Below are 20,733 nucleotides of genomic sequence, written 5' to 3' on the forward strand. Positions count from 1 at the left end.
TTAGAATAAAATGAAATAAAATATGTCACATTTCACCTTTGACCTCTCCTTCAAGGTCAATAGATTGATTTGAATGTCAAAGTGATAATAACTAATAATAATAATAATAAATAAGTCTTATAGCTCTATTTATAGTTAATGATGTAACTATATATTATTAACTATATATGGAGATTCTAAATGTCTCATTATTTTATTATGAGTTTGTTATGTACATTACAGTAACAGGTTATAACTGTTTAAATACATGAGCAATGTTCCTGAATAAGTGTAAATGTATATATATTTTTGAAAAAATATATCATTTTTAAAGTAACTTTAAAAAGAACAAATAAAATACAATAAATATATAAAAAGATAATATATTTGGTTAAAAGTAAACACTCATGCTATGCGATACTGCAAATTTTGGTATTGATCCAATACAAAGTAAATACAGGGTCAGTAGTGCCAATACCTATACTGTTACCGATATTTTGAACTTATAAAGGCAGCTTTTGTAGGTGAGAGCAGTGTGTCATGATTTATGAGATGAATCATCAATTTGGGGAATAGACATAAACTATCAATCCTATGTTGTTAATATCGACCTGATATCAGTACCACCATTGGTATTGATACTATGGATATTTGGATCGATCTGGCCACCTTTAGTACTGCCTGGAAAGTGAGCAGCCTTGGTGGAGGTTTGTCCTCTTGTTTTGCTTTGTTTATGTGTTTTTTCACAAACAAATTTACTGAAGTTGTCCAGTATTTTAATACTTTGTTGTGGGTTGTTCTCAGTGTGTGGGAGATAATTGGCCAAGCAGACGGTGGGCTGTCAGTCCTGCGAACGTTTCGTCTGCTACGAGTTCTGAAGCTGGTTCGCTTCCTACCCGCTCTGAGGAGACAACTCGTAGTGCTGATGAAGACAATGGACAATGTGGCCACCTTCTGCATGCTTCTCATGCTTTTCATCTTCACTTTTAGGTAGGGGCTAAACAGATTTAACATTTTTCCCACCTGTCTCTCTTCAGGCTACTTTCTAGTGATGGAATATTGATGAGTATTAATGCAAACATCCAAATGAATATGTCTGCATTTCCTTTTTCTCTGCAGTATACTGGGCATGCATCTTTTTGGGTGTAAATTTAGTTTTCGCACAGAGAATGGAGACACCATCCCTGACCGAAAGAACTTTGACAGTCTGCTCTGGGCCATTGTCACTGTGTTCCAGGTTAGTTTCTGACTTACACTGTGCAACACTATAAGTTTGAATTATCTATAAGTTGGCTTTTGCTTTCCTATTTTTATGTCACATTGTCCAAACTGTGCATGACGATAACAAAATACGAGCTTACCTGTATCTACAGCTATAATATACATATACTGTAGGCATCCATTATAATAACCTGTCCGCGCCGCCTCTGCTTCAGGGAAAAACAGAAAGAGACAGATATATAGGAATAACCACATGGCCTATATAAATTGCTTAGGGAGGGTTCTGATGAAATTACAGATAAGGTGGTGAACTGAAGCCTCCATCTTACAAAGAACTGAAATAAATAAAAATTACTGCACATGTCCTCACATGTTATTGGTGGCATGGAGTCTGACACACTATTCTAAATGTCTAAATCAAATGTCAAAGTCAGTCTAGAGTGTGTTCGCGCGCACGCGTGTGTGTGTATATATTGCATATTTCTGCCAAGCGTCTTCTCTTGGTCCAATGCTGTAGAAAATTCTTCCCCCAGAATCTCTCTTTCACTATCACTTATATTTTTTGCTCTCCCTCCCTGTGGAGGTTGTTCAATTGCACATGGATTGTCCTCTTTTCTATACTGGATGCCTCAGCATAAGACTAGAACACATAATGCAGAGCACTGTCTCACTTTAGTGCTGAAGAAGCATTTTGCCCTGAACTGACTGTCATACGCTTGCAGTAGTTTTCTGGAGTAGCTACAGTACACACAAATGTATGCATGGCACATACAGTGGGGGGAATAATTCTTTGATCCCTTTGTAAGTTTACTCAGAAAGAAACGAACAAGCTCCAAAAATCCAGAAAATAAATTATGTAAAAAATTATAAATAAATTTTCCCCTCATTTAGTTAAATATATGTATTTGATCCCAAACCCAACCCACAGATTACAGTCAGTCAATTACAGATACTACTGACCTCAGCTCATCATGACTATAAAGCACACCTGTCCACAGAATCAGTTTCTGTTAGGTGTGGCTGTGTGCAGGCAGGAATAGGACCCAAGGTGCAGACTCCGGAGACGGACGTGAACTCAAAAAGGCTTTAATTAGGTACTCAAAAATATAACATAACTGAAAAAACTCAAAACAAACTTAAACTGGAGAAATGACAGAACACACAGCTAAGAAAACGGTAGATCGCGACACAGACACTAAGAAACACAGGGCTTAAATACACAGAGGGAGCAATCAGGGAATGGGTAACAGGAGGGAAACACAGCTGGGGCAAATCAGGCCTAACGAGACAAGGGGAAGCAAAACCAGACACATTAACATCAGACATGGACTTTCAAAGTAAAACAGGAAACATAACACAGACTCACGGGCAGGCACTATAACAAAGGGAACAGAGACGTGGGAACAGGGCAGACACAAACATTGACTGAACACGGGGATATAGGAACTTAGGATACACATAGACGCGGACTAGACAAGGGGATGCAGGTGATAAGGGAGACAGAGCAACTAAAGAAGACAGAGACATAAGCCATAAGACAGAACTCAAAGAAACCAAAAACTAGAAAGTATAAATAATATCATAAACTCAAAAACCCTGGGTCGACGACCCAGGCATCCTAACAGTACCCCCCCCTTAAGGGCTGGCTTCCAGACAGCCCAAACCAAAACATCAAAATCAAAAAAACAAAAACAACCCAACCAGGGTGGGCGGCGGGGGAAACAGGATGGAGGGCTCGAAACAAACCAAACAAGGAGCCAGAAACAATAAAACAAAAAAAAAAGTGCAAACACTGGAGCCCGGAAAGCAACAGAACAAAACACAGAAACAAAGTCCAAAACAACAGCACCAAGGCCCAGGCAAAGTCCAAAAGCAAACAAACAAAAGAGCTCACGAAAGGCGCAGAGGCCCAGGCAATAGTCTCAAAAAAGTTCAGGGGGCCGGCCCGGAGGCTGACGGCACAACAGTCCAAACCCGGGTAGGTCAGGGGGGCGGCCCGGAGGCTGATGGTCCAAGAGTCCAGAAAACAGGTCAGGAGGCCGGCCGGGCGGGAGGCACCGACGGCGACCGAGCAGGTCAGGAGGCCGGCCGGGCGGGAGGCACTGGTGGCGGAGTACTTCAGGGGGCCGTCCACGACGGCGGCGTAGTTCAGAGGGCTGTCCATGACGGCAACGACGTCCAGTCATCGGCCGGACAGAACGTGTAGGACGAGCAGGCCGGACAGGACGTGCAGGCCGGGCAGGACGTGCAGGCCGGGCAGGACGTGCAGGAACAGACAGATTGGAGACCTCAGGAGCAGACAAAGCTGAACACTCGGAGACTGGACCAGGCGGAGCTGCAGAGGCCGAGGCCGGACCAGGCGGAGCTGCAGAGGCTGAGGCCGGACCAGGCGGAGCTGCAGAGGCTGAGGCTGAATCCGGACCAGGCGTAGCACAGGCTGAGGCTGAATCCGGACCAGGCGTAGCACAGGCTGAGGCTGAAGCCGGACCAGGCGAAGCTGCAGAGGCTGAGGCCGGACCAGGCGAAGCTGCAGACTCGGAGGCCGGACCAGGCGGTGGAGCCGGTGGTGGCTGAACGGCCCCCTCGGACCCTCCAGCGGAGACAGGAGACTGAGCAAACAACTGAGGCGGTAACTGAGCAGGTGACTGAGCCGATAGGTGAGCTAATGTCTGAGCTATGGAGAGAAGTTTAAGTTGTATTGACTGTTGTAACGATGGCAGTAATGGCGGGTGAGGTGGTGGATTAGCAGATGGTTGGACTAGGTTGTCTGAGCCTACGGATCCTACAGAAAACTGCTGGACGGGCTCACCTGAGCCTCCAGCGAGGACAGAAACAGGTGCAAGTACCTGCCGGACACCAGCCACTCCCACCCGAGGAGAAGGTACGGGTGCAGGAGCTAACTGGTTCCCGGTCATCCTCACCCTGGGAGCCGGGACAAGCACAGTCAACGGCTGGGCAGCTGCAGTCCCCACCCGAGGAGCTGGTACGGGTGCAGCGACAGGCAGAGGCTCAGCCAGCCTAGACACCTGAGCAGGGACCAGCTGGACCTCAGCCTCCCTCACCTGAAGCACTGAAACAGGTGCAGGGGAATGCTGGGCCTGAGCTGCCCTGGGAGCAGGAACACAATGGTGCAAAGGAGCAGGCTCAGCAAACACAGACTCTTCTAAAACGTTTTTTAACTTCCTACCACCACCACGTCTAACAGTCTTAATAGTCTCAGTCTTAGCAGTGTTCATATGATTGTTAGTTTCCAGCTCCGAGGAACGACAGCAATCACAACTCACCACCGGGAGTTGCTCCGCAGAAAAAGAGTGGTGACGGTGTGAGCGTCGCCTCCTCCGGGAAGTGGGAGGTGGCGAACTGGGCTGCGAATCCTCCAAAGGACCGGGCTGCGATGAGGAAGCAGAGAGTTTGTGAAGCTCAGAACGTGGCAGACCCAAAAACAGAGCGAAGGACTGCAGCGGAGTGAGTCTACCGTCCGGCGTCACATAATCTTTCTTCCTCCGCCGCTTAACTCTCTTGTCGGACTGGTATTCCAGGGGTGAAGGCGGAGGTGTAGCGACTGGAGAGAAGGAGCACGTGTTCAACCTGATCGCCCGAGGCATAGACGCTGGCTCGGCCGTAGCCATTTGGAGGCTGCGGGGCCCTCCCAAAGCCAAACGTGACCCATAGAAGGGTGACTGGAGCTCCTGGGCATGCTCAGCTTCCTCCCTCACGATCTCCTTGAGGAAGGCAGAAACTGCGGGTCGCTGATACCACACAGAGTCTGCTGGGTCCATGTTCTGGTCACGATCTTCTGTTAGGTGTGGCTGTGTGCAGGCAGGAATAGGACCCAAGGTGCAGACTCCGGAGACAGACGTGAACTCAAAAAAGGCTTTAATTTAATACTCAAAATATAACAAAACTGAAAAAAACTCAAAACAGACTTAAACTAGAGAAATGACAGAACACACAGCTAAGAAAACGGTAGATCTTCCATCACAACCTCATCACCACCAGAGGCACAGCCACACAGTTGTTAGAGGACATCAGGAATAAGACTGCAGACCAGCACAAGGCTGGAATGAGCTACAAGACCATTAGCAAAAAGGTGATGAGAAGGTGACAACCGTTGGTGCCATTATTCAGAAGTGGCGGAATTATAAAATGACCATCAATCGTCCTCATGATCATGAGAAAGGTGGTAGACATCCCAAATGATCTGAAGGCAGTTGGGACCACGGTCACCAAGAGCACCTTTGGTAACACACTACAGTAGTGGATTGAAGTCTTGCAGTGCCCACAAGGATCCCCTCCTCAAGAAGACACATGTACAGGCCCGTCTTAAGGCGGCTAGTAAAACAAATGATTCAGAGAAAGCTTGGGAGAAAGTGCTGTGCTCAAATGACACCAAGGGTCTTTGGCATCAACTTGACCCGCCATGTTTGGAGGAAGAGAAATACTGAGTATGACCCAGAAAACACCATCCCTACAGTTAAGCACAGAGGTGGGAACATTGTGCTTTGTGGCTGTTTTTCTGCTAAGGGTGCAGGATGACTTTACTCCATTAAGCCAATGGACGGGTCTGTGTACTGTCCTAAAGCATACAGCACCACCAAGGCAAGAAACAAGTGGCTAAAGAAGAAGTGCATTAGGGTCATGAAGTGGTCCAGCCAGTTTCCAGACCTCAGTCCTATAAAAAAAAATCTGTGGAGGGAGCTGAAGCTTTGAACTGCCAATCAATTTATAACTTTTATGTTTTATGTGTACATATTTATGTATACACACACACATACATACAAGCACAGTGAAGTAGGAGGGCAGAGATGGAGCTTGCAGACATGCAAACACATGTAGACTCACAAACTTCCCATGTTAACCTATAGACAAACAGTATATGAAAATGAAGTATTTCGCCAGTAAAAGCAGCCGAGCATTTCATGTCTTCATGTTAATTTCTGCCAATATCTAAGGCTTGAAGTTCTTATCCCCACTTTTAGTTTCATATCTCTAAACCTCACATCTTCCCTGTCCTGAATTTCTCCTTCTCCTTTCTTGTTAATGTGTGTGTAAATCTCTGTGTGTGCCATTCATTTCATAGATTCTTACCCAGGAGGACTGGAATGTGGTGTTGTATAACGGCATGGCTTCTACCTCTCCATGGGCGGCTCTCTACTTCGTTGCTCTTATGACATTTGGCAACTATGTGCTCTTCAATTTACTAGTGGCCATCTTGGTTGAAGGCTTCCAGGCTGAGGTGAGAAGAACTCGGACTCGTTGGTTTCTACATACAATAAAGGGTTCAGTATTTTTGGATTGTACTGGTTTATGAGCGGTCACCATTTTCCAGTATGCTACTTGTAGGCTTGTTTTACATTTTCAAAGCTGGTAATAAGGCACTCATATTGGTGCACATAATGTTCATAAAAGACAAAAGTCCTTTTCATTCCCTGCAAATTTCCTGTAGTTTAGCATAGTAAAGCCTTTGAAGAACATAAAAAGGAAGGGGAATTTCCCAGTCACTATCAGTCCTTTATCATTCAACCATGTGTACCCAGTGTATCTTTGGAGCGATTTAATTTGCTCATGGTCTGGGTGTTGATTGAAAAAAAATTTCCCCGTGATGTTAAAGTCAAAACAAAATGGGAAGCCAATACAGAAATATCATTGTTGTCATGTATGCATGTGTTACAGGGTGACGCTAATCGGTCAGAGTCAGATGATGACAAGAAATCAGACAACTTTGATGAGGACGAGAAGATAGAACAGTTCAGAGACACAGGTAGTGGTGTTTTCATGATATTCCTTTTCTGCTTTTACAGCTGATTGATCAGTAAAAACTGTAGTGAAAGCGGCAGGAGAAATAAAGCAATATGAAGCATTATAATATGCTGTATAACTCTCCTCCACAGAGCTAAAGCTCTCACTGATGATGACAGGTAATGGTCACATTGACCCTCGTGGCTCTATGGCTCCTCCCATAATCATGCGCACAGCAGCCACACCCATGCCTACACCTAAGAGCTCTCTTGGACCTGAGTCCATCCTCGGGGATGAGCTCATGTACATAGACGGAGCACCTCAATATAGTGAGGTAGGACTGGGTTTTCCTGAGGCAGGGGTCGGTCACCCAGAGTCCCGACGGGGAAGCTCAACATCAGTGGAGCCATACGATCCGCCTTCTCTGGTAAGTTATATGAAAGTCTTCATGTAAATACCATGTACAGTACAATATCTTCAGTTAATCATGAGTTAATTATTCCTGGTGGACTCACTGAAGATTCAGTAGATGTTATGAGGCTTGTTCTTTTATTTGAAAATCCATTTTCCTTATTGCTGATTCAAAATAAAAAAACTCACATCAACAATTTTTTTAAAAAGGGTAGAAGATATGAGACCAGCTTCATATGTGCATACCCAGTGGTTTCAAATGGAGTACCAAATATGGCCTAAAGAGCTAGTGAGCCCAGTGAGGTAACACTAGAACTAATCACAAGCTTCAAATGTTTCATTTCACAGAAACCAATCAGATCCACTTATGTCATATTTGTGACATTTAGCAACACCAGTTCTGTGAATTCTAATCTGAGTCAGAGAATAGCTATGATTTAGTCAGGCTTTAGGGATGCTTGACTTAGCTGAATTGATTTAACATTAATATATCATTTTCACTGGCGTATACACATATGCAGAAGGGAGCGGTGGTTTGGGAAGGTAGTCTCTGAAGGGGGCATGCTCACTTAACCACATTTACAGCTGCAAGTCACGTAATTAGGAGGTCAGTGTGACACAAGGAGAGCGAGTATTCCAAAACTGGAAAATAATTTGGACACAGAGAGCCAATCATAGTCTTGTGTTACATGAGCGGGAACAAAAAACTGTTTGTAACTAAAGCATTTGGTCAAGTCTCAATTTTATGTCTATGAAATGTAGTTCACAGCTTGCTAATTTAACAACATTGAGAGAGATTGTGGGAAAAGCAGTATTCAATATGATAATTACTGTCTCAACGGTTGAGAACCATAATGAAAATTAAGCTAATAAAAGCCCTTGTTTGAGAGACTCATCAGAAATTTTACTGTGGAAGAGTGGGAAAAAGTATGAGAACATATGTGTTAGGTTTGTAGCATAAACCTATTCGCTGGAACGTTAAGGACAATCTGCTACGCAGCAAAAGCAAGACTCAAGGCACCAAAGTTCTCTGGTTACTCATGCATGAGGGAGACCTGGCTGGAGCCAAGCGTCGTTCCACCACTTGACCTCTGTCAGACTCTCAGCCAGGTTTCCCCACAGCACTCCTTTTATTGTGGTTACATGAATATGCATAGGGTCATTAACATATAACATCTTACATAGGTATACATGTGAACAAAGAATACTGTGTGTGTGTGTGTGTGTGTGTGTGTGTGTGTGTGTGTGTGGGGACTGCTGATCAAAGGGTCAAACATCCTTGGTCAGGAAGAGGGTAGCCTCCCCCTCACCCTAGATGGTTCATCCTAGATAACACGGTGAGGAAGTCCTGCAGTTCATCTAAACAAAGAGCACTTAGACTAGAACAGACGCAACTACGTTAATCCTACCATAAAATAATAAGACACGGTATGACCTCTCATGCTCCCAAAGTGCTGTCTAATACACACAAAGTTTGCAGACTATCAAGGGTCAAAACCTCTACCAATCTACAACTAATTACAAAACTCTAAGCATATATAAGTAAATATTTCTAAGCATAAATGACAATCAACAATACAAATCTAACATTTCCCCCCTTTTTGACCTTTATGCCTGAAAAGTTCCCAGGTATGAATACCTCATGTCTGACAGTTTCAATGCAAACATTTTTATACTCAGCATATGTCAAATCACCCTAAATTACTGTAAAAGTTACACAGTTTAATAAATGTATTAGCAGTTACCCCATTCATTGAGCTCATCTCATGGCAAACTGCATCTTACGAGCAAACAAAGAAATTGTTAATTTAATAGTGAAACTAAGAAAGTAACATTTTCAAAAACATCTCAGCTTGGTGATGCTTCCTCCGGGTGTGCACATCACATGTCTCTCTGCAGAGTGGTTTAAGCTCTGCAGGGCGTCATGAATGTCTCTTCTAGTTGTTTCCATCACTGTCCATAGGACCAGAGTCCAAATGTATGTAGAATAGACATTCAAACATACTAGTTGGTTTTGTTGTTTGTCAACATGGGTCTCAGCTATTTCCAAAGCTGCAGACCTCTCAGCACTCTAGTTTTATGGCCTCTTACCAGCCCCCATCACCTGACTTCAGACCTTCGTCTTGTGAGGGGGATATTTATGACTCCTTAATTGTCCACGCTCTGCAGAAAAAGCTCTCTGTGGAAAGGGTGCTGGGTTCCGTCATCTTACTGCTGTTATGATCCCAGCAGCCTTCAGAGTGTCATCGTATGCACAGTACAGTGGCACAGCGTTAGGTGATGTTCATAGGAAACTGCTGTTATCACCACCATAGCTTCTGGTTCCTGTGCTTTCACAGAATCATGATGTCATCCTCGAACTCCTTCTGCGCTGTCGATGGAGCTTGGCACGCTCCCCTCATCCCACGAGTTTTCATGTTCCAACGCTGCTGAAGGTTTAAGGCAGAGCACGTCGTACACCTTAGTTGTCTTCCTCAGCGTCAATATTGAATCTTTCATTTTATTTAAAATCTCCTGGAAACTCAGTAGCACAGCTCTCTGTGTGATGTCTGCTGTGCTGAAGATGATCTCTGATCCTCCTGAAGCCTCTCTCCCATCTTGTGGACGATCCTCTCCTCTATTTTGCAGGCAGTTTCATGGTCCTTGCTGTGGCTCCAAGGTCTGATCTCATGATGGGCCCCAACCAGCTTGACCTTTGACCTCAACCACTGCCTGGCTGTCAGCTATGCCTGGAATGTTTCACGCTTCTCACTGGGCCTCTGAAGATTTCTCAGGAGATTACTGCTGCACCTGTATTCCCTTGCTAAGAAGAAAAACTTCTATTTGGAGAGCATGTCAACAATCATCAAACCACATTCTTTAGTTCAGTGAACTTCACTTATAGGCCATCAAAGCCTCATCTGAACATGGATGCACCACTTGCATAGGTTTAATATTTGTAAATAAAACGGCTAATCACACAAATCACTGCAACAATAATAGTAAACATTGTTTAATGTTAATCCTTGGACCCCTCCTCTTGACGCATGGACACACCCATGCGTCAACTCACCAAACCTGGAGTCCAGTCTTAAAGAAAAAGATTAGCTAGATCATATCCCAGGCAACATCAGGGCATCTCCTCCCCTGGAGCAGCACCACCCTGGACCCATAATCCTGCAATGAAAATGTTAGTGTGTTTTGCATATTAAGTTTGCTTAACACCTGGCTCTCCCAGGAGCCTGCATACACACCATCATGGCCTGGAAAACAAAATCTGGAAGTAAAATCAAACTTCATACCTGTAAACAATTGTATCATAAGGACAAGAAGCATTCAACATCAGCAAGACAAGTGTCATGTGCAGGTTTTCTCAAATCAGTAAACTACAATTATTTTCATAAGTCGCCTCAGACATGGATCATCCCATGTACTCAGGCAACATTAATGTAATCGGTGACTGCTCTTAAGCAAAGTCACTCCACTTATATATTACTATTATGGGTTCAAAAGTGGCCAGCAAATGAGCCCATAATAAACTATTCCATAAATACCGTAATCTCTTATTTGTTTTACCCATGTCACTTGTCCGCTTCAGCTGAATCTACTACAGCATTCTCAAAGAAACAAACATTAGCAAAACACATTGACTGTAGTCAGACAGAGGTCAGACACAGGTCAACAGGTTCCAGAGGTGCCATAAAAACACCATAAAGTCAACCCTAGCTGTGGAAAGAAGTAACACCAGTTCTCAACACAGGAAATTTCACACATGTTATTCACATTATCAAAGTAACCTTCACATTTTCCCATCAACACAATGCAACAGCATCACCACTCATAACCTGTAAACACAGTTTTCCTCACACATAAACCCAGAAATCCTGTAGTAGGAAAAAACATCAACCAGTTGTCCTGGTATAAATCGCATCATCAATTCACATGAAGAACTGGCATGCTGTAAGAAAAGAAAATGCAAATATTAGCGCTTGCGCAGGCGTATGCATACTTCGTCACAGATATCTCTGTGAGCAACTCAAGCCTATGAATAACACACCTGATAAATGCACAGACACAGAAAATGGCATTTAAAAGGTTAAATCATCATGCAACCTCGAGTGTTGCTGTCATCTTTCTGCTCCTGTAAAAGGAAACACATGGGTTCATCTGCACCTTTGTCAGGTGGGGGTTAGCTTCACACAATCATGTTCAGTCAGTCAGTCAGTTATTTTAAAATTCTTACTCATTCACTCAGTGGTTCCTTCTTTTGCTAATTGTGGAAATTATCATCGCATTCGTTTCCACGCTCAGCAAAACGACGTTATTTCAAAAAGAAAAATAATTTAGACTGGATTTCCTCGTTGAATCCTTTTTGGGGGGGACTCTCATTTCCTAATTGTCCCAAATAAGTGGCTTTCTCCTGAACCCATTTTAAATGTGGAGAAACTCACTTGCAACAATTTTCTTGACGACGTGTAACGCTTTTAATTCCCGACTTGCAGATCTGCTCAAAGAAAAGAAATTCACAAGCAAAAATCAGTGCTTGTTCAAAAATGAAAAATAAAAAATAACAGAGATTATCAAACCAAACTCTCAGTGCACTGTGAAAGTATCAAAATAAAAAGGCCTTGTTAAGTCATGACACAAGCTCCTCATCTCAGGAGGGTAAATCATACCATTAGCATGGTTTATCATACCATCATACTAATCGGCAGGCTCAACTTCACAACAAAAGAAAAATCATCAGCTAGATTCACTCCAAATCAACCATCAGCTGCACAACACACAACATAATCCTAATGTCTTATTAGCTATGAGTTTAATTACCAGGTCCGTGCTCTTCACTCATTTAGGCCACAGATCTATTTTATTCAATTTTCCTTTTCCCTTCATCATAAAACATGTGACATGCTGTCATGCACTTCACAAAACAGTCTGTTCTGACGTATTCAGAGTTGTGTATCTAAATACAGGATTCACTCGCACATCAAAGCAGGAAACTCAGTGTTTTAGAGTCTCCACTCAACACACAACAACTCCAACACATCTCATTCACTCGTGCTAGAATTCAGTCACCTTTCATTAATCTAAAACCGATCACTAATTTGCATATCAGCTATTAACCCACTAAGTTGACAGGACGACAGAAAAGCATGTTCAAAATAGTATCACAAAAGACAATTTCCCTCATACAGTAAATTACATGTGCTGCCTCAATCAAGCAGGAAGCTTCTCCCAATTTACCATTTTAACAACTAAATTTATTGTCTGATCACTGGTTGGTCAAACCAGGATCTTTTTTCCCACAAAAGTTAAACTGTTGTCCTGCAACCTGGAGAGTCAATTTTTTGCATTAGATAAATTCAGTATTTAATAACAAGTGTCTGCTAAATTGACACTATTTTAACACTGATGAAAGATAACAAGCTAATTTTCATTACATGTGTGTTTGTGTTATTAGGCAGGTCTAATGCAGGTCTGTGGAGCTGCATCTCCAGCAGAGCATGTTCTTAAAGCTGCCTTTCCTACACACTTCTCTGCTATTATTTAATCATTTCTTAACTAATGTGCTATGAGTCTTCATGAGTCATTTTGTGTTTGGAATTGTTAGTAGGGTTAATGCATGTTCTGCTTGTGTGTGTGTGATTTTGTATATGTTTCTATTTTCGCAATGTTTCAGACTCCGTCTCAATTTTCCAACTTAAGCAGTCAGTTTTGTTTTTCCCCAGGTTTGCTAACCCAAATTTTGATTTCCCACATTAAATAATTCCTATGTGTTCTCACCTAGTCTTCTCACTCTGTTGTCCTCTCACTCTGTTGTCCTCTCCCACTTCAACAGTCCAACAGCCGGCAGTTCTCCTTCAGCTTTGTCCTGTGTCCCACTGTCTCTTCTTGCCATTTTACTCCACAGGTGGCAAATGTCAAACTCCAACGTTTTCTTCACATGCACAGTGAAGTCACAGCCACTCTCACTATTGTCCTCTGATGCGGTTGACTTCGTGCTAGTGGCTGAAGTGCTGCTGCTGCTGCCTTCCTGGGCGACTTCTTAGCAGCTGCTGCCGGTTTCTTGGCTTTGGCCGCGGCGGGCTTCTTGGCTTTGCTCTCAGTAGCCTTGTTCATCTTGAAGGATCCGGAGGTCCTGGTGCCCTTGGTCTGCACCAGAGTGCCCTTCGCCACCAGGCTCTTGATGGCGGTCTTGACACGGGCCTTGTTCTTGTCCACATCGTAGCCTCCGGCAGCCAGAGCCTTCTTGAGAGCGGCCACGGCTTTCACAATCAGCTCGCCCACGCTGAGGCCGACCTTCTTGGGCTTGGAAGTCATCGTCTTCTTCTTCTTGGCCTGAACCTCGGCGCAGGGCGTGTTTATGATGGAGCCTTTCCCACCACAGCGCTGGCACGTTGAACGCATCACGAAGGGTCCATTTCTTTCATGTCGCTAGCCAGCATGCTAGCTGCATGTGGCTTGCCCGAGTCACTCAGTCCTTTTTGAGCATTTCAACATGCTGCCACCGCCATCTTGCTCGCCCCTCCGTGGAATTCATCCAATCAGACAGGAAGATGGGTTTGCTTTCTTCTGCTGCTGCTGTTTATCCACATTGCTGCTGCTTTGCTGGGACTTTTTGTGCTCAGGACTTGCTGCTGTCTCTTTATCATGGAGCTGCATTCCTTATCTTCAGGGAGGAGTGAGCTCGCTTGTGAGGTTGAGAAACACATGGCACTGTAAATAAGTCAGCCAGAAACTTGGCCTGCATGTTTCCAATGATGTTAAACTATAACTTTCTTCCGACCTCTGCATGTGGAAAATTGATTCAGGTCTGCTTTTCACCTGAAAGTGACAAACTAAGACATTTCATTATTATCATCACTGCTTAATCAACACATATCTCTCTCTCTCTCTCGCTCTGTGTTTTTGTGAACAGTCCTTTCTTAAAAGCAGAAAATGAAATTATAGTTGTTTTTTTTGGTTGATCAACACAAAACCTTTTTCCTATGATTATTTTTTTCTACAATATAAATTCTCCCTCTTATTCACTCTTTTTTTTTTTTTTTTTTTTTTAATTTACAATAGCTGGTGACCTGCAAAATCACCGCTGTCACTCACAATCAAAGGCAATTACTCTTGCACAGTGCACAAAAACACTGTGATGTCAGACACATTCACACTCACTTTGTCATCTGCAAAAATAAATTACATGGCTGATGATATGTGCCATGGTGATCCGTAAATATGATCACCAGTTTATTTAACTATTTTTCAACCCAACAAACAAATAATCAAAAACATGATGCTGATGTTATGAACACTCTACACACAAGTCAAGATGCAGGAAAACTGCTCATGGAAACGTTGCACACTCCAGTTATCACAGTTATCATAGCGCTGTTTCCCTCTCTTAGAGTAGTTCTCAGACAGCTCTCGATCTGATAATGTGTAGCCTGCTCATCAGCTCAGAAGAAAAAAAAAAAACTGCAACGCAACATCACACAGTAGTTGCTCTGCCCACAGTGGCAAAGTCTTACACTTTCATATTCAACTCAGCTTCTCCATCATGTACTTTTAGATGTTTCATACAGGGTTCAGCATATTAGTTGTTTTCACAGGTGTGCTCTACATCTCAACAATGGTTCATAATAAGACGACAGTCTTCCACACAGGTCAAGTGCCTCTATGCACTTCAGTAGTTTAAATATTTATCTATATCACTTCACCTCACATGTCATCGTACTGAATTTAAGCAACCACAAGCGTAATGTAGATGACTTTTAACAACTATCCACCTCAATTAAATCTATGGTCTGGCACACAGGCTGCTGTCGATCAGGGCAAGCTAAAGAATAAACATTGTGTCAGCAAGGGGTGGGGGGAAAGCCATTCACCAGAGCATATCTTAAGTGCTGCTGATGTGGGCTGGCCTTCTCCACAGCTCTCCAAGGCTGGTGTGTTTTCTGAAAACTTCTAACATTTGAATCTCTTCCATTTATAAGCCTGCGATTAACCGCACGGCTCAGGTCCGCGTGACCGCGCTCGCGTGAACCCGCGCAGCTGTGGAGCCGTCGCTCTCTCTTTTTTTTACATAAATACTTTGTGCTGCCAGGAGCAAAGTCCAGCACAAACGTCTGTCTCCCTCCGACTCACTCTTGGTTGCATAGAAACCCATGATAACAACAACAGTCGGTGTCACAGACCACATGTTCTGCTCCGCACACACAACAACAACAACAACGACGACGACAATGACAACAACACAAAATAGGCCTACTGTCCAGCACAATCTGGACCCCGCGGAACTTCTCAACACCCCACTGAGCGGTGGAGAACTCACTACAGTACCCCACACAGCGGTCTGTATTTCGCCCCACTAAGACGGCGAACCAAAAAAAGTTCGAACTGCGCAACTCTGCGACTTAATGCTTCTGTACAAAAAACCCCACTGAGCGGCCTTGTACATCGCCCCACTTAGACGGCGAATTTTAGCCCCACTGAGCGGCCACGGGCAACACCCCACTGAGCGGTGAAGACGTAATTATAGCTATAAACTCTTTTTTTTTTTTTTTTCTTACTTGGAGTTGCTTATTGCGTGTAGCGTCAGTCCCGAATCCCATCAATCGCCATCCATCGAGGAGAAAAAAAACAGACGGCTAATCCACCGGCCCGATGACGAATTCTCACGCCTCAGGACTTTGTTGCAGGACCTCTATAGTCCTGGCTGACGTCAGTCTTTCGGTGTGTCTCTTTTCCCCTCGGTGAACGTCGACTCCAGGGATCCGGCTCTCGAAGGACCAATTAATGTTAGGTTTGTAGCATAAACCTATTCGCTGGAACGTTAAGGACAATCTGCTACGCAGCAAAAGCAAGACTCAAGGCACCAAAGTTCTCTGGTTACTCATGCATGAGGGAGACCTGGCTGGAGCCAAGCGTCGTTCCACCACTTGACCTCTGTCAGACTCTCAGCCAGGTTTCCCCACAGCACTCCTTTTATTGTGGTTACATGAATATGCATAGGGTCATTAACATATAACATCTTACATAGGTATACATGTGAACAAAGAATACTGTGTGTGTGTGTGTGTGTGTGTGTGTGTGTGTGTGTGTGTGTGTGTGGGGACTGCTGATCAAAGGGTCAAACATCCTTGGTCAGGAAGAGGGTAGCCTCCCCCTCACCCTAGATGGTTCATCCTAGATAACACGGTGAGGAAGTCCTGCAGTTCATCTAAACAAAGAGCACTTAGACTAGAACAGACGCAACTACGTTAATCCTACCATAAAATAATAAGACACGGTATGACCTCTCATGCTCCCAAAGTGCTGTCTAATACACACAAAGTTTGCAGACTATCAAGGGTCAAAACCTCTACCAATCTACAACTAATTACAAAACTCTAAGCATATATAAGTAAATATTTCTAAGCATAAATGACAATCAACAATACAAATCTAACAATATGAAACGTTGTCAAATTTGAAATGATGCTACTCTCAGCAGATGATGAAAAGTTTTAACTGTTAGCCTCTTAAAAGCTGCTGTAACCGACATTCATTTTCACAACCACACATTACGCTCGCCCCTATTTTCTGTCTCTTCAGAGCCTCTCTAGTCCCGGGCGGCGTTCTCCTCTTCCTCCCCGTGGCGCTGGAAGCTCATGGGGAAGTCGACGCTCCAGCTGGAACAGCCTGGGAAGGGCACCGAGCCTCAAAAGGCGAGACACCAGCGGAGAGCGGGAGAGCTTGTTGTCTGGGGAAGGTGGAGAGGATGAGGATGCCAGGGATGGCAAAGTGGAGGCAGGGGGAAACAACAGACCAAAGCCGGGGTCCTTGGAACTGCTGCAGGCGTCTACTCTCTGCCCTTCTGTGGTAGCAGACTATGGTGACTGCAATGGGAGGACCGTGACCTACAACCCGAACGTGAACTCCGACCCCAAAGAAGACTCCTCCCCAGAGGACGATTTGGACGATGATGTAAGTGGCATTTGGTTGTTTCGTTTACTCTGCGGCTCGTTTTTACAATTAAATACAGATGCTCGTGGATGGATTTTGAAATGTTATGTAAATTCCTAATCTGTGCTCTCTGTCACTCTGTTTACACATTTTATTTCATTTTCTTCTCTCCTCTTGCAGTTCTCCCCTTCTGCCCTTTGCGTTCGCTTACTTTTGTATATAAATTAGAGTGTGCATTTTGTGTTCACACTGCAAAGCCTGGAGGGACACTAATTGTCATGCCTTAATTGATTAGTTTAGGCACTAATTGTTTTCTCAGTGGGTACAAAACAACTTGAGTACATGCAATCAGCACACTTATATATTTGTGCGTGGAAAACCTGGAGAGGCCCCCTTCCACTTCCCCCTCCTTGGTGGTTTTGGATGACCTCTTACGCGACAGTGTTCATGGGTTTATTGGCTCCAAATTGAGTTCATAATGCCATGAAATCCGCAGAAACAAAAGCCCTCTCCCCCAGACAGTGTATTGATACATGGGTGTGTGTTTCAATGCACACTTGGAAGGGTATACACTGCGTGTGTGCACACGTTGTGCCAACTGAGGTGTGCACATACACGTTCTTCTCTGTGAGTGTCTATCTCAGATTATGGGCTTCGACTCCAAGGAGAGCTGAGCGGTTGGTTCTTGTCACAGGCGCACACACGCAGGATACGCCCAGATGCACACGTGCTCACATAATGGGCAGCCTGCCAAATAAGCAGTTTCTGAGAGGCCTAACTTTGGGTTGTTTTTAATTAGAATCCTGAAGTGCAGAAGCTGCGCACCTAAGCTTTCTTCTGTTTGTTTTATTACAAACTTTAATGAGTTTCAAAACACTTTCTATTGAGCTTGTGGCCTAGCTAAGTTGGAGGTCCGCCTGTTATAGTCCCAATTATCTCCCTTTACTTATGCAATGAAACACGTGTTTACTATGCCCCCATAGATTTAAGTGCAGAACGGCTAACATCAGCAACACCGTGGAAACTCGGCTTAAAGCCGTGCATTGCTTCTCTCTAATAGGATCTGCAGTGTAATTGTTGACGGGTTGTGCACATTAGAGTCGTCATAATACAATTTTACTTTTAACTGATAAACATAATATATAGTTTTGGCAATGACATTTAGCAGCATTCAGTTATATAAAAAGCTCTTGGGCTTACGCAGTTTCTCCACCTTCAAGGATTTTTTTGCATGATTTAATGTTCTAGCTGATCTTCAGTCGGGGTTTAAGGAGTGCACGCAGAACAAAAAGTAATAACATTTTTATTGCTCGGATTCTACAGATTGCATGCATAGTTTGTGGAGCAGCTGTCTATTTTTGGAGAGGAGCGCATCGTCCTTTTAGTAGCCTTGCTTCTAATCTACAACAATCTCAGCATTAATTAAATATTTATCAGTTGCGTTAGCTTCGATGTGTATATTAATATGTGTAAAAATGTGAAAAAGTATATCTGCCAGAATACTGAACCTTTAGATTTGCAAGACAAACCATTTGGAGTTTTTCACTGGGTGAGATTTGATGCACTTAGCTTTGACTGTAGCAGACATGACGGTAACAACAGTAATAAACATTTCACCAAATGCAAAGGTGACACCTATAGTTGGTTCGGAGATATTGACAGAGAAAGTAGTTTTGTTGTTGGTGTTAATGATGTTGATGTGCAACCATCGTTTTCTGCAGGCTTCTTCTTGCTACTGGACCAGGAAGGAGTTCCATAACATGAAGCCCCGATGGTGCAAAGAGCATGAAGACTGGACGCTGTACCTGTTTTCTCCAGAGAATCCGTAAGACAGACACACACACACACACACACACACACACACACACACACACACACAGTAGTCTTTTCATCCTTGCATTCATATCTTGGAGATTTACCCTAATCCTGTAGGATCACAGTTACTACACTTACACTAATCCTAACCCGAACCTAACCCCAAACTATTTATACTAAGACACAATGATTTACATTTTCAGCATTAGCTTGTGTCACCAAATGTGATTGCACTGGCAGATTTATGTCCCACCAGCATGAGTTTCACACACACACACGGATCCATACGAAGAATTCAGTCCGTTCTGTTGTCACCCTCTGCCATCCATTTTTCTGCTTACTCACTGGCCTATTCCTCTCTGGTTCTTCTTTTTTTAATTTAACTATTTCTGTCTCTTGTATTTTTTACTGAATTCTCACTATTATTTATTTGATTATCAGTTTTAATAAATGATGGATATTTTATTGTTTTATCAGAGTTGCGTGTATGTTTGTCTGTGTTTTTTTTATTTTTTTAATTTACTGTTTTTGGGGTTTTTTTAGGTTCCGTATGTGGTGCCAGAAAGTGATCTCTCACAGACTGTTTGACCACATAGTTCTAGTTTTCATCTTTCTCAACTGCATCACCATTGCTCTGGAAAGACCTGATATAAAAAATGACAGCACGGTAAGACACACACGCACAGCCAATACACACCAGGACTGTTTTATTTAGTTTCTATCTCTTATAACTGATCCTTAATTAAGTAAGAGAAACAGGCAAAATTTCCTCTGTTATATGTGATGCTTTGATGCTTTTTATCCCTTCCATTGTTACCTGTAGTAACAAAGGTTTCTTGCTTGGGCTTCACATACACTCAGCTTGTGCTTTAGTCTGGGTACTGGGGTCTTTCACTACATTCACATAGTAAAAAAGAAAGTACACGCTTTTTAAATTCTAAGGTTTTAGATATCTGCAAATAATGTGGTCCTTAACAGTTCTTAAAATTAGGCAAATACAACCTCAGATATGAGGTTGTCCATTAACAGTTAACACATTACATTAACAATGTCTTAGACTCTGCAAGCCTCAGTTAACATTTCAAATGTTAAAGTTAATGAAGGTAGAGTTAGAAAAAAGCCAAAGAAGCGTGTCTTGTTTGGAAGGGTTGCCTGGAGAAAGGCTCTTTTCTCTAAAAAGAACATGGCAGCATGGTTTAGGTTTGCAAAGCTCCATCTGAACAAACCACAAGAATCCTGGAACAATGTCTCTTGGACAGATAAGACCAAAGTGGAGCTGTATGGCCATTATGCACAGTGCCACGTTTGGTGAAAACCAAACAGAACATATCAGCAAAAACACTCCATAGCGACTGTCAAGCACGGTGTTGGGGTGGTGACTTGTGCTTCTTTTGCTGCCACGAGACCTGGCCACCTTGAACCCATTGAGTCAAAGATGAACTCTGTATACCAAAGTATTCTAGAATCATCTATCCTGCAGCTAAAGCATAGTCCAAATTGCTTAATGGAAAAAAATCTACAACAGAAAGGCTGAAAAAGAAAAGAATCAAGGTGCTACAATAATGTATTTGTTTTCAACTTTGTCAGCTTTGCCTTCATTTTCTATTTTCCAAAGTAAATTAGTAAAAGCAAAGAATTACAAAACATTTATTC

At 43.3% G+C, this 20,733-nt stretch overlaps 2 protein-coding genes across 3 annotated transcripts in view; one reads left to right on the top strand and one right to left on the bottom strand.

Annotated features, from left to right (window-relative positions):
• Nucleotides 1–20,733, bottom strand: part of LOC309704410 (uncharacterized protein) — a 342,365-nt gene that overhangs the window by 280,559 nt on the left and 41,073 nt on the right. The window lies entirely within an intron of this gene.
• Nucleotides 1–20,733, top strand: part of cacna1ha (calcium channel, voltage-dependent, T type, alpha 1H subunit a) — a 68,585-nt gene that overhangs the window by 23,604 nt on the left and 24,248 nt on the right. For both annotated transcript variants that reach the window (XM_082529529.1, XM_082529528.1), the window contains exons 12-19: nt 784–969; nt 1,099–1,216; nt 6,281–6,436; nt 6,874–6,961; nt 7,092–7,366; nt 16,915–17,286; nt 18,987–19,090; nt 19,624–19,747. In XM_082529529.1, the coding sequence (XP_082385655.1) occupies nt 784–969; nt 1,099–1,216; nt 6,281–6,436; nt 6,874–6,961; nt 7,092–7,366; nt 16,915–17,286; nt 18,987–19,090; nt 19,624–19,747 (1,423 nt within the window). The remainder of the gene's footprint in view (nt 1–783; nt 970–1,098; nt 1,217–6,280; nt 6,437–6,873; nt 6,962–7,091; nt 7,367–16,914; nt 17,287–18,986; nt 19,091–19,623; nt 19,748–20,733) is intronic.

This window comes from Aulonocara stuartgranti, assembly GCF_965226115.1.
Source record: "Aulonocara stuartgranti genome assembly, chromosome: 4".
Classification (NCBI taxonomy): domain Eukaryota; kingdom Metazoa; phylum Chordata; class Actinopteri; order Cichliformes; family Cichlidae; genus Aulonocara; species Aulonocara stuartgranti.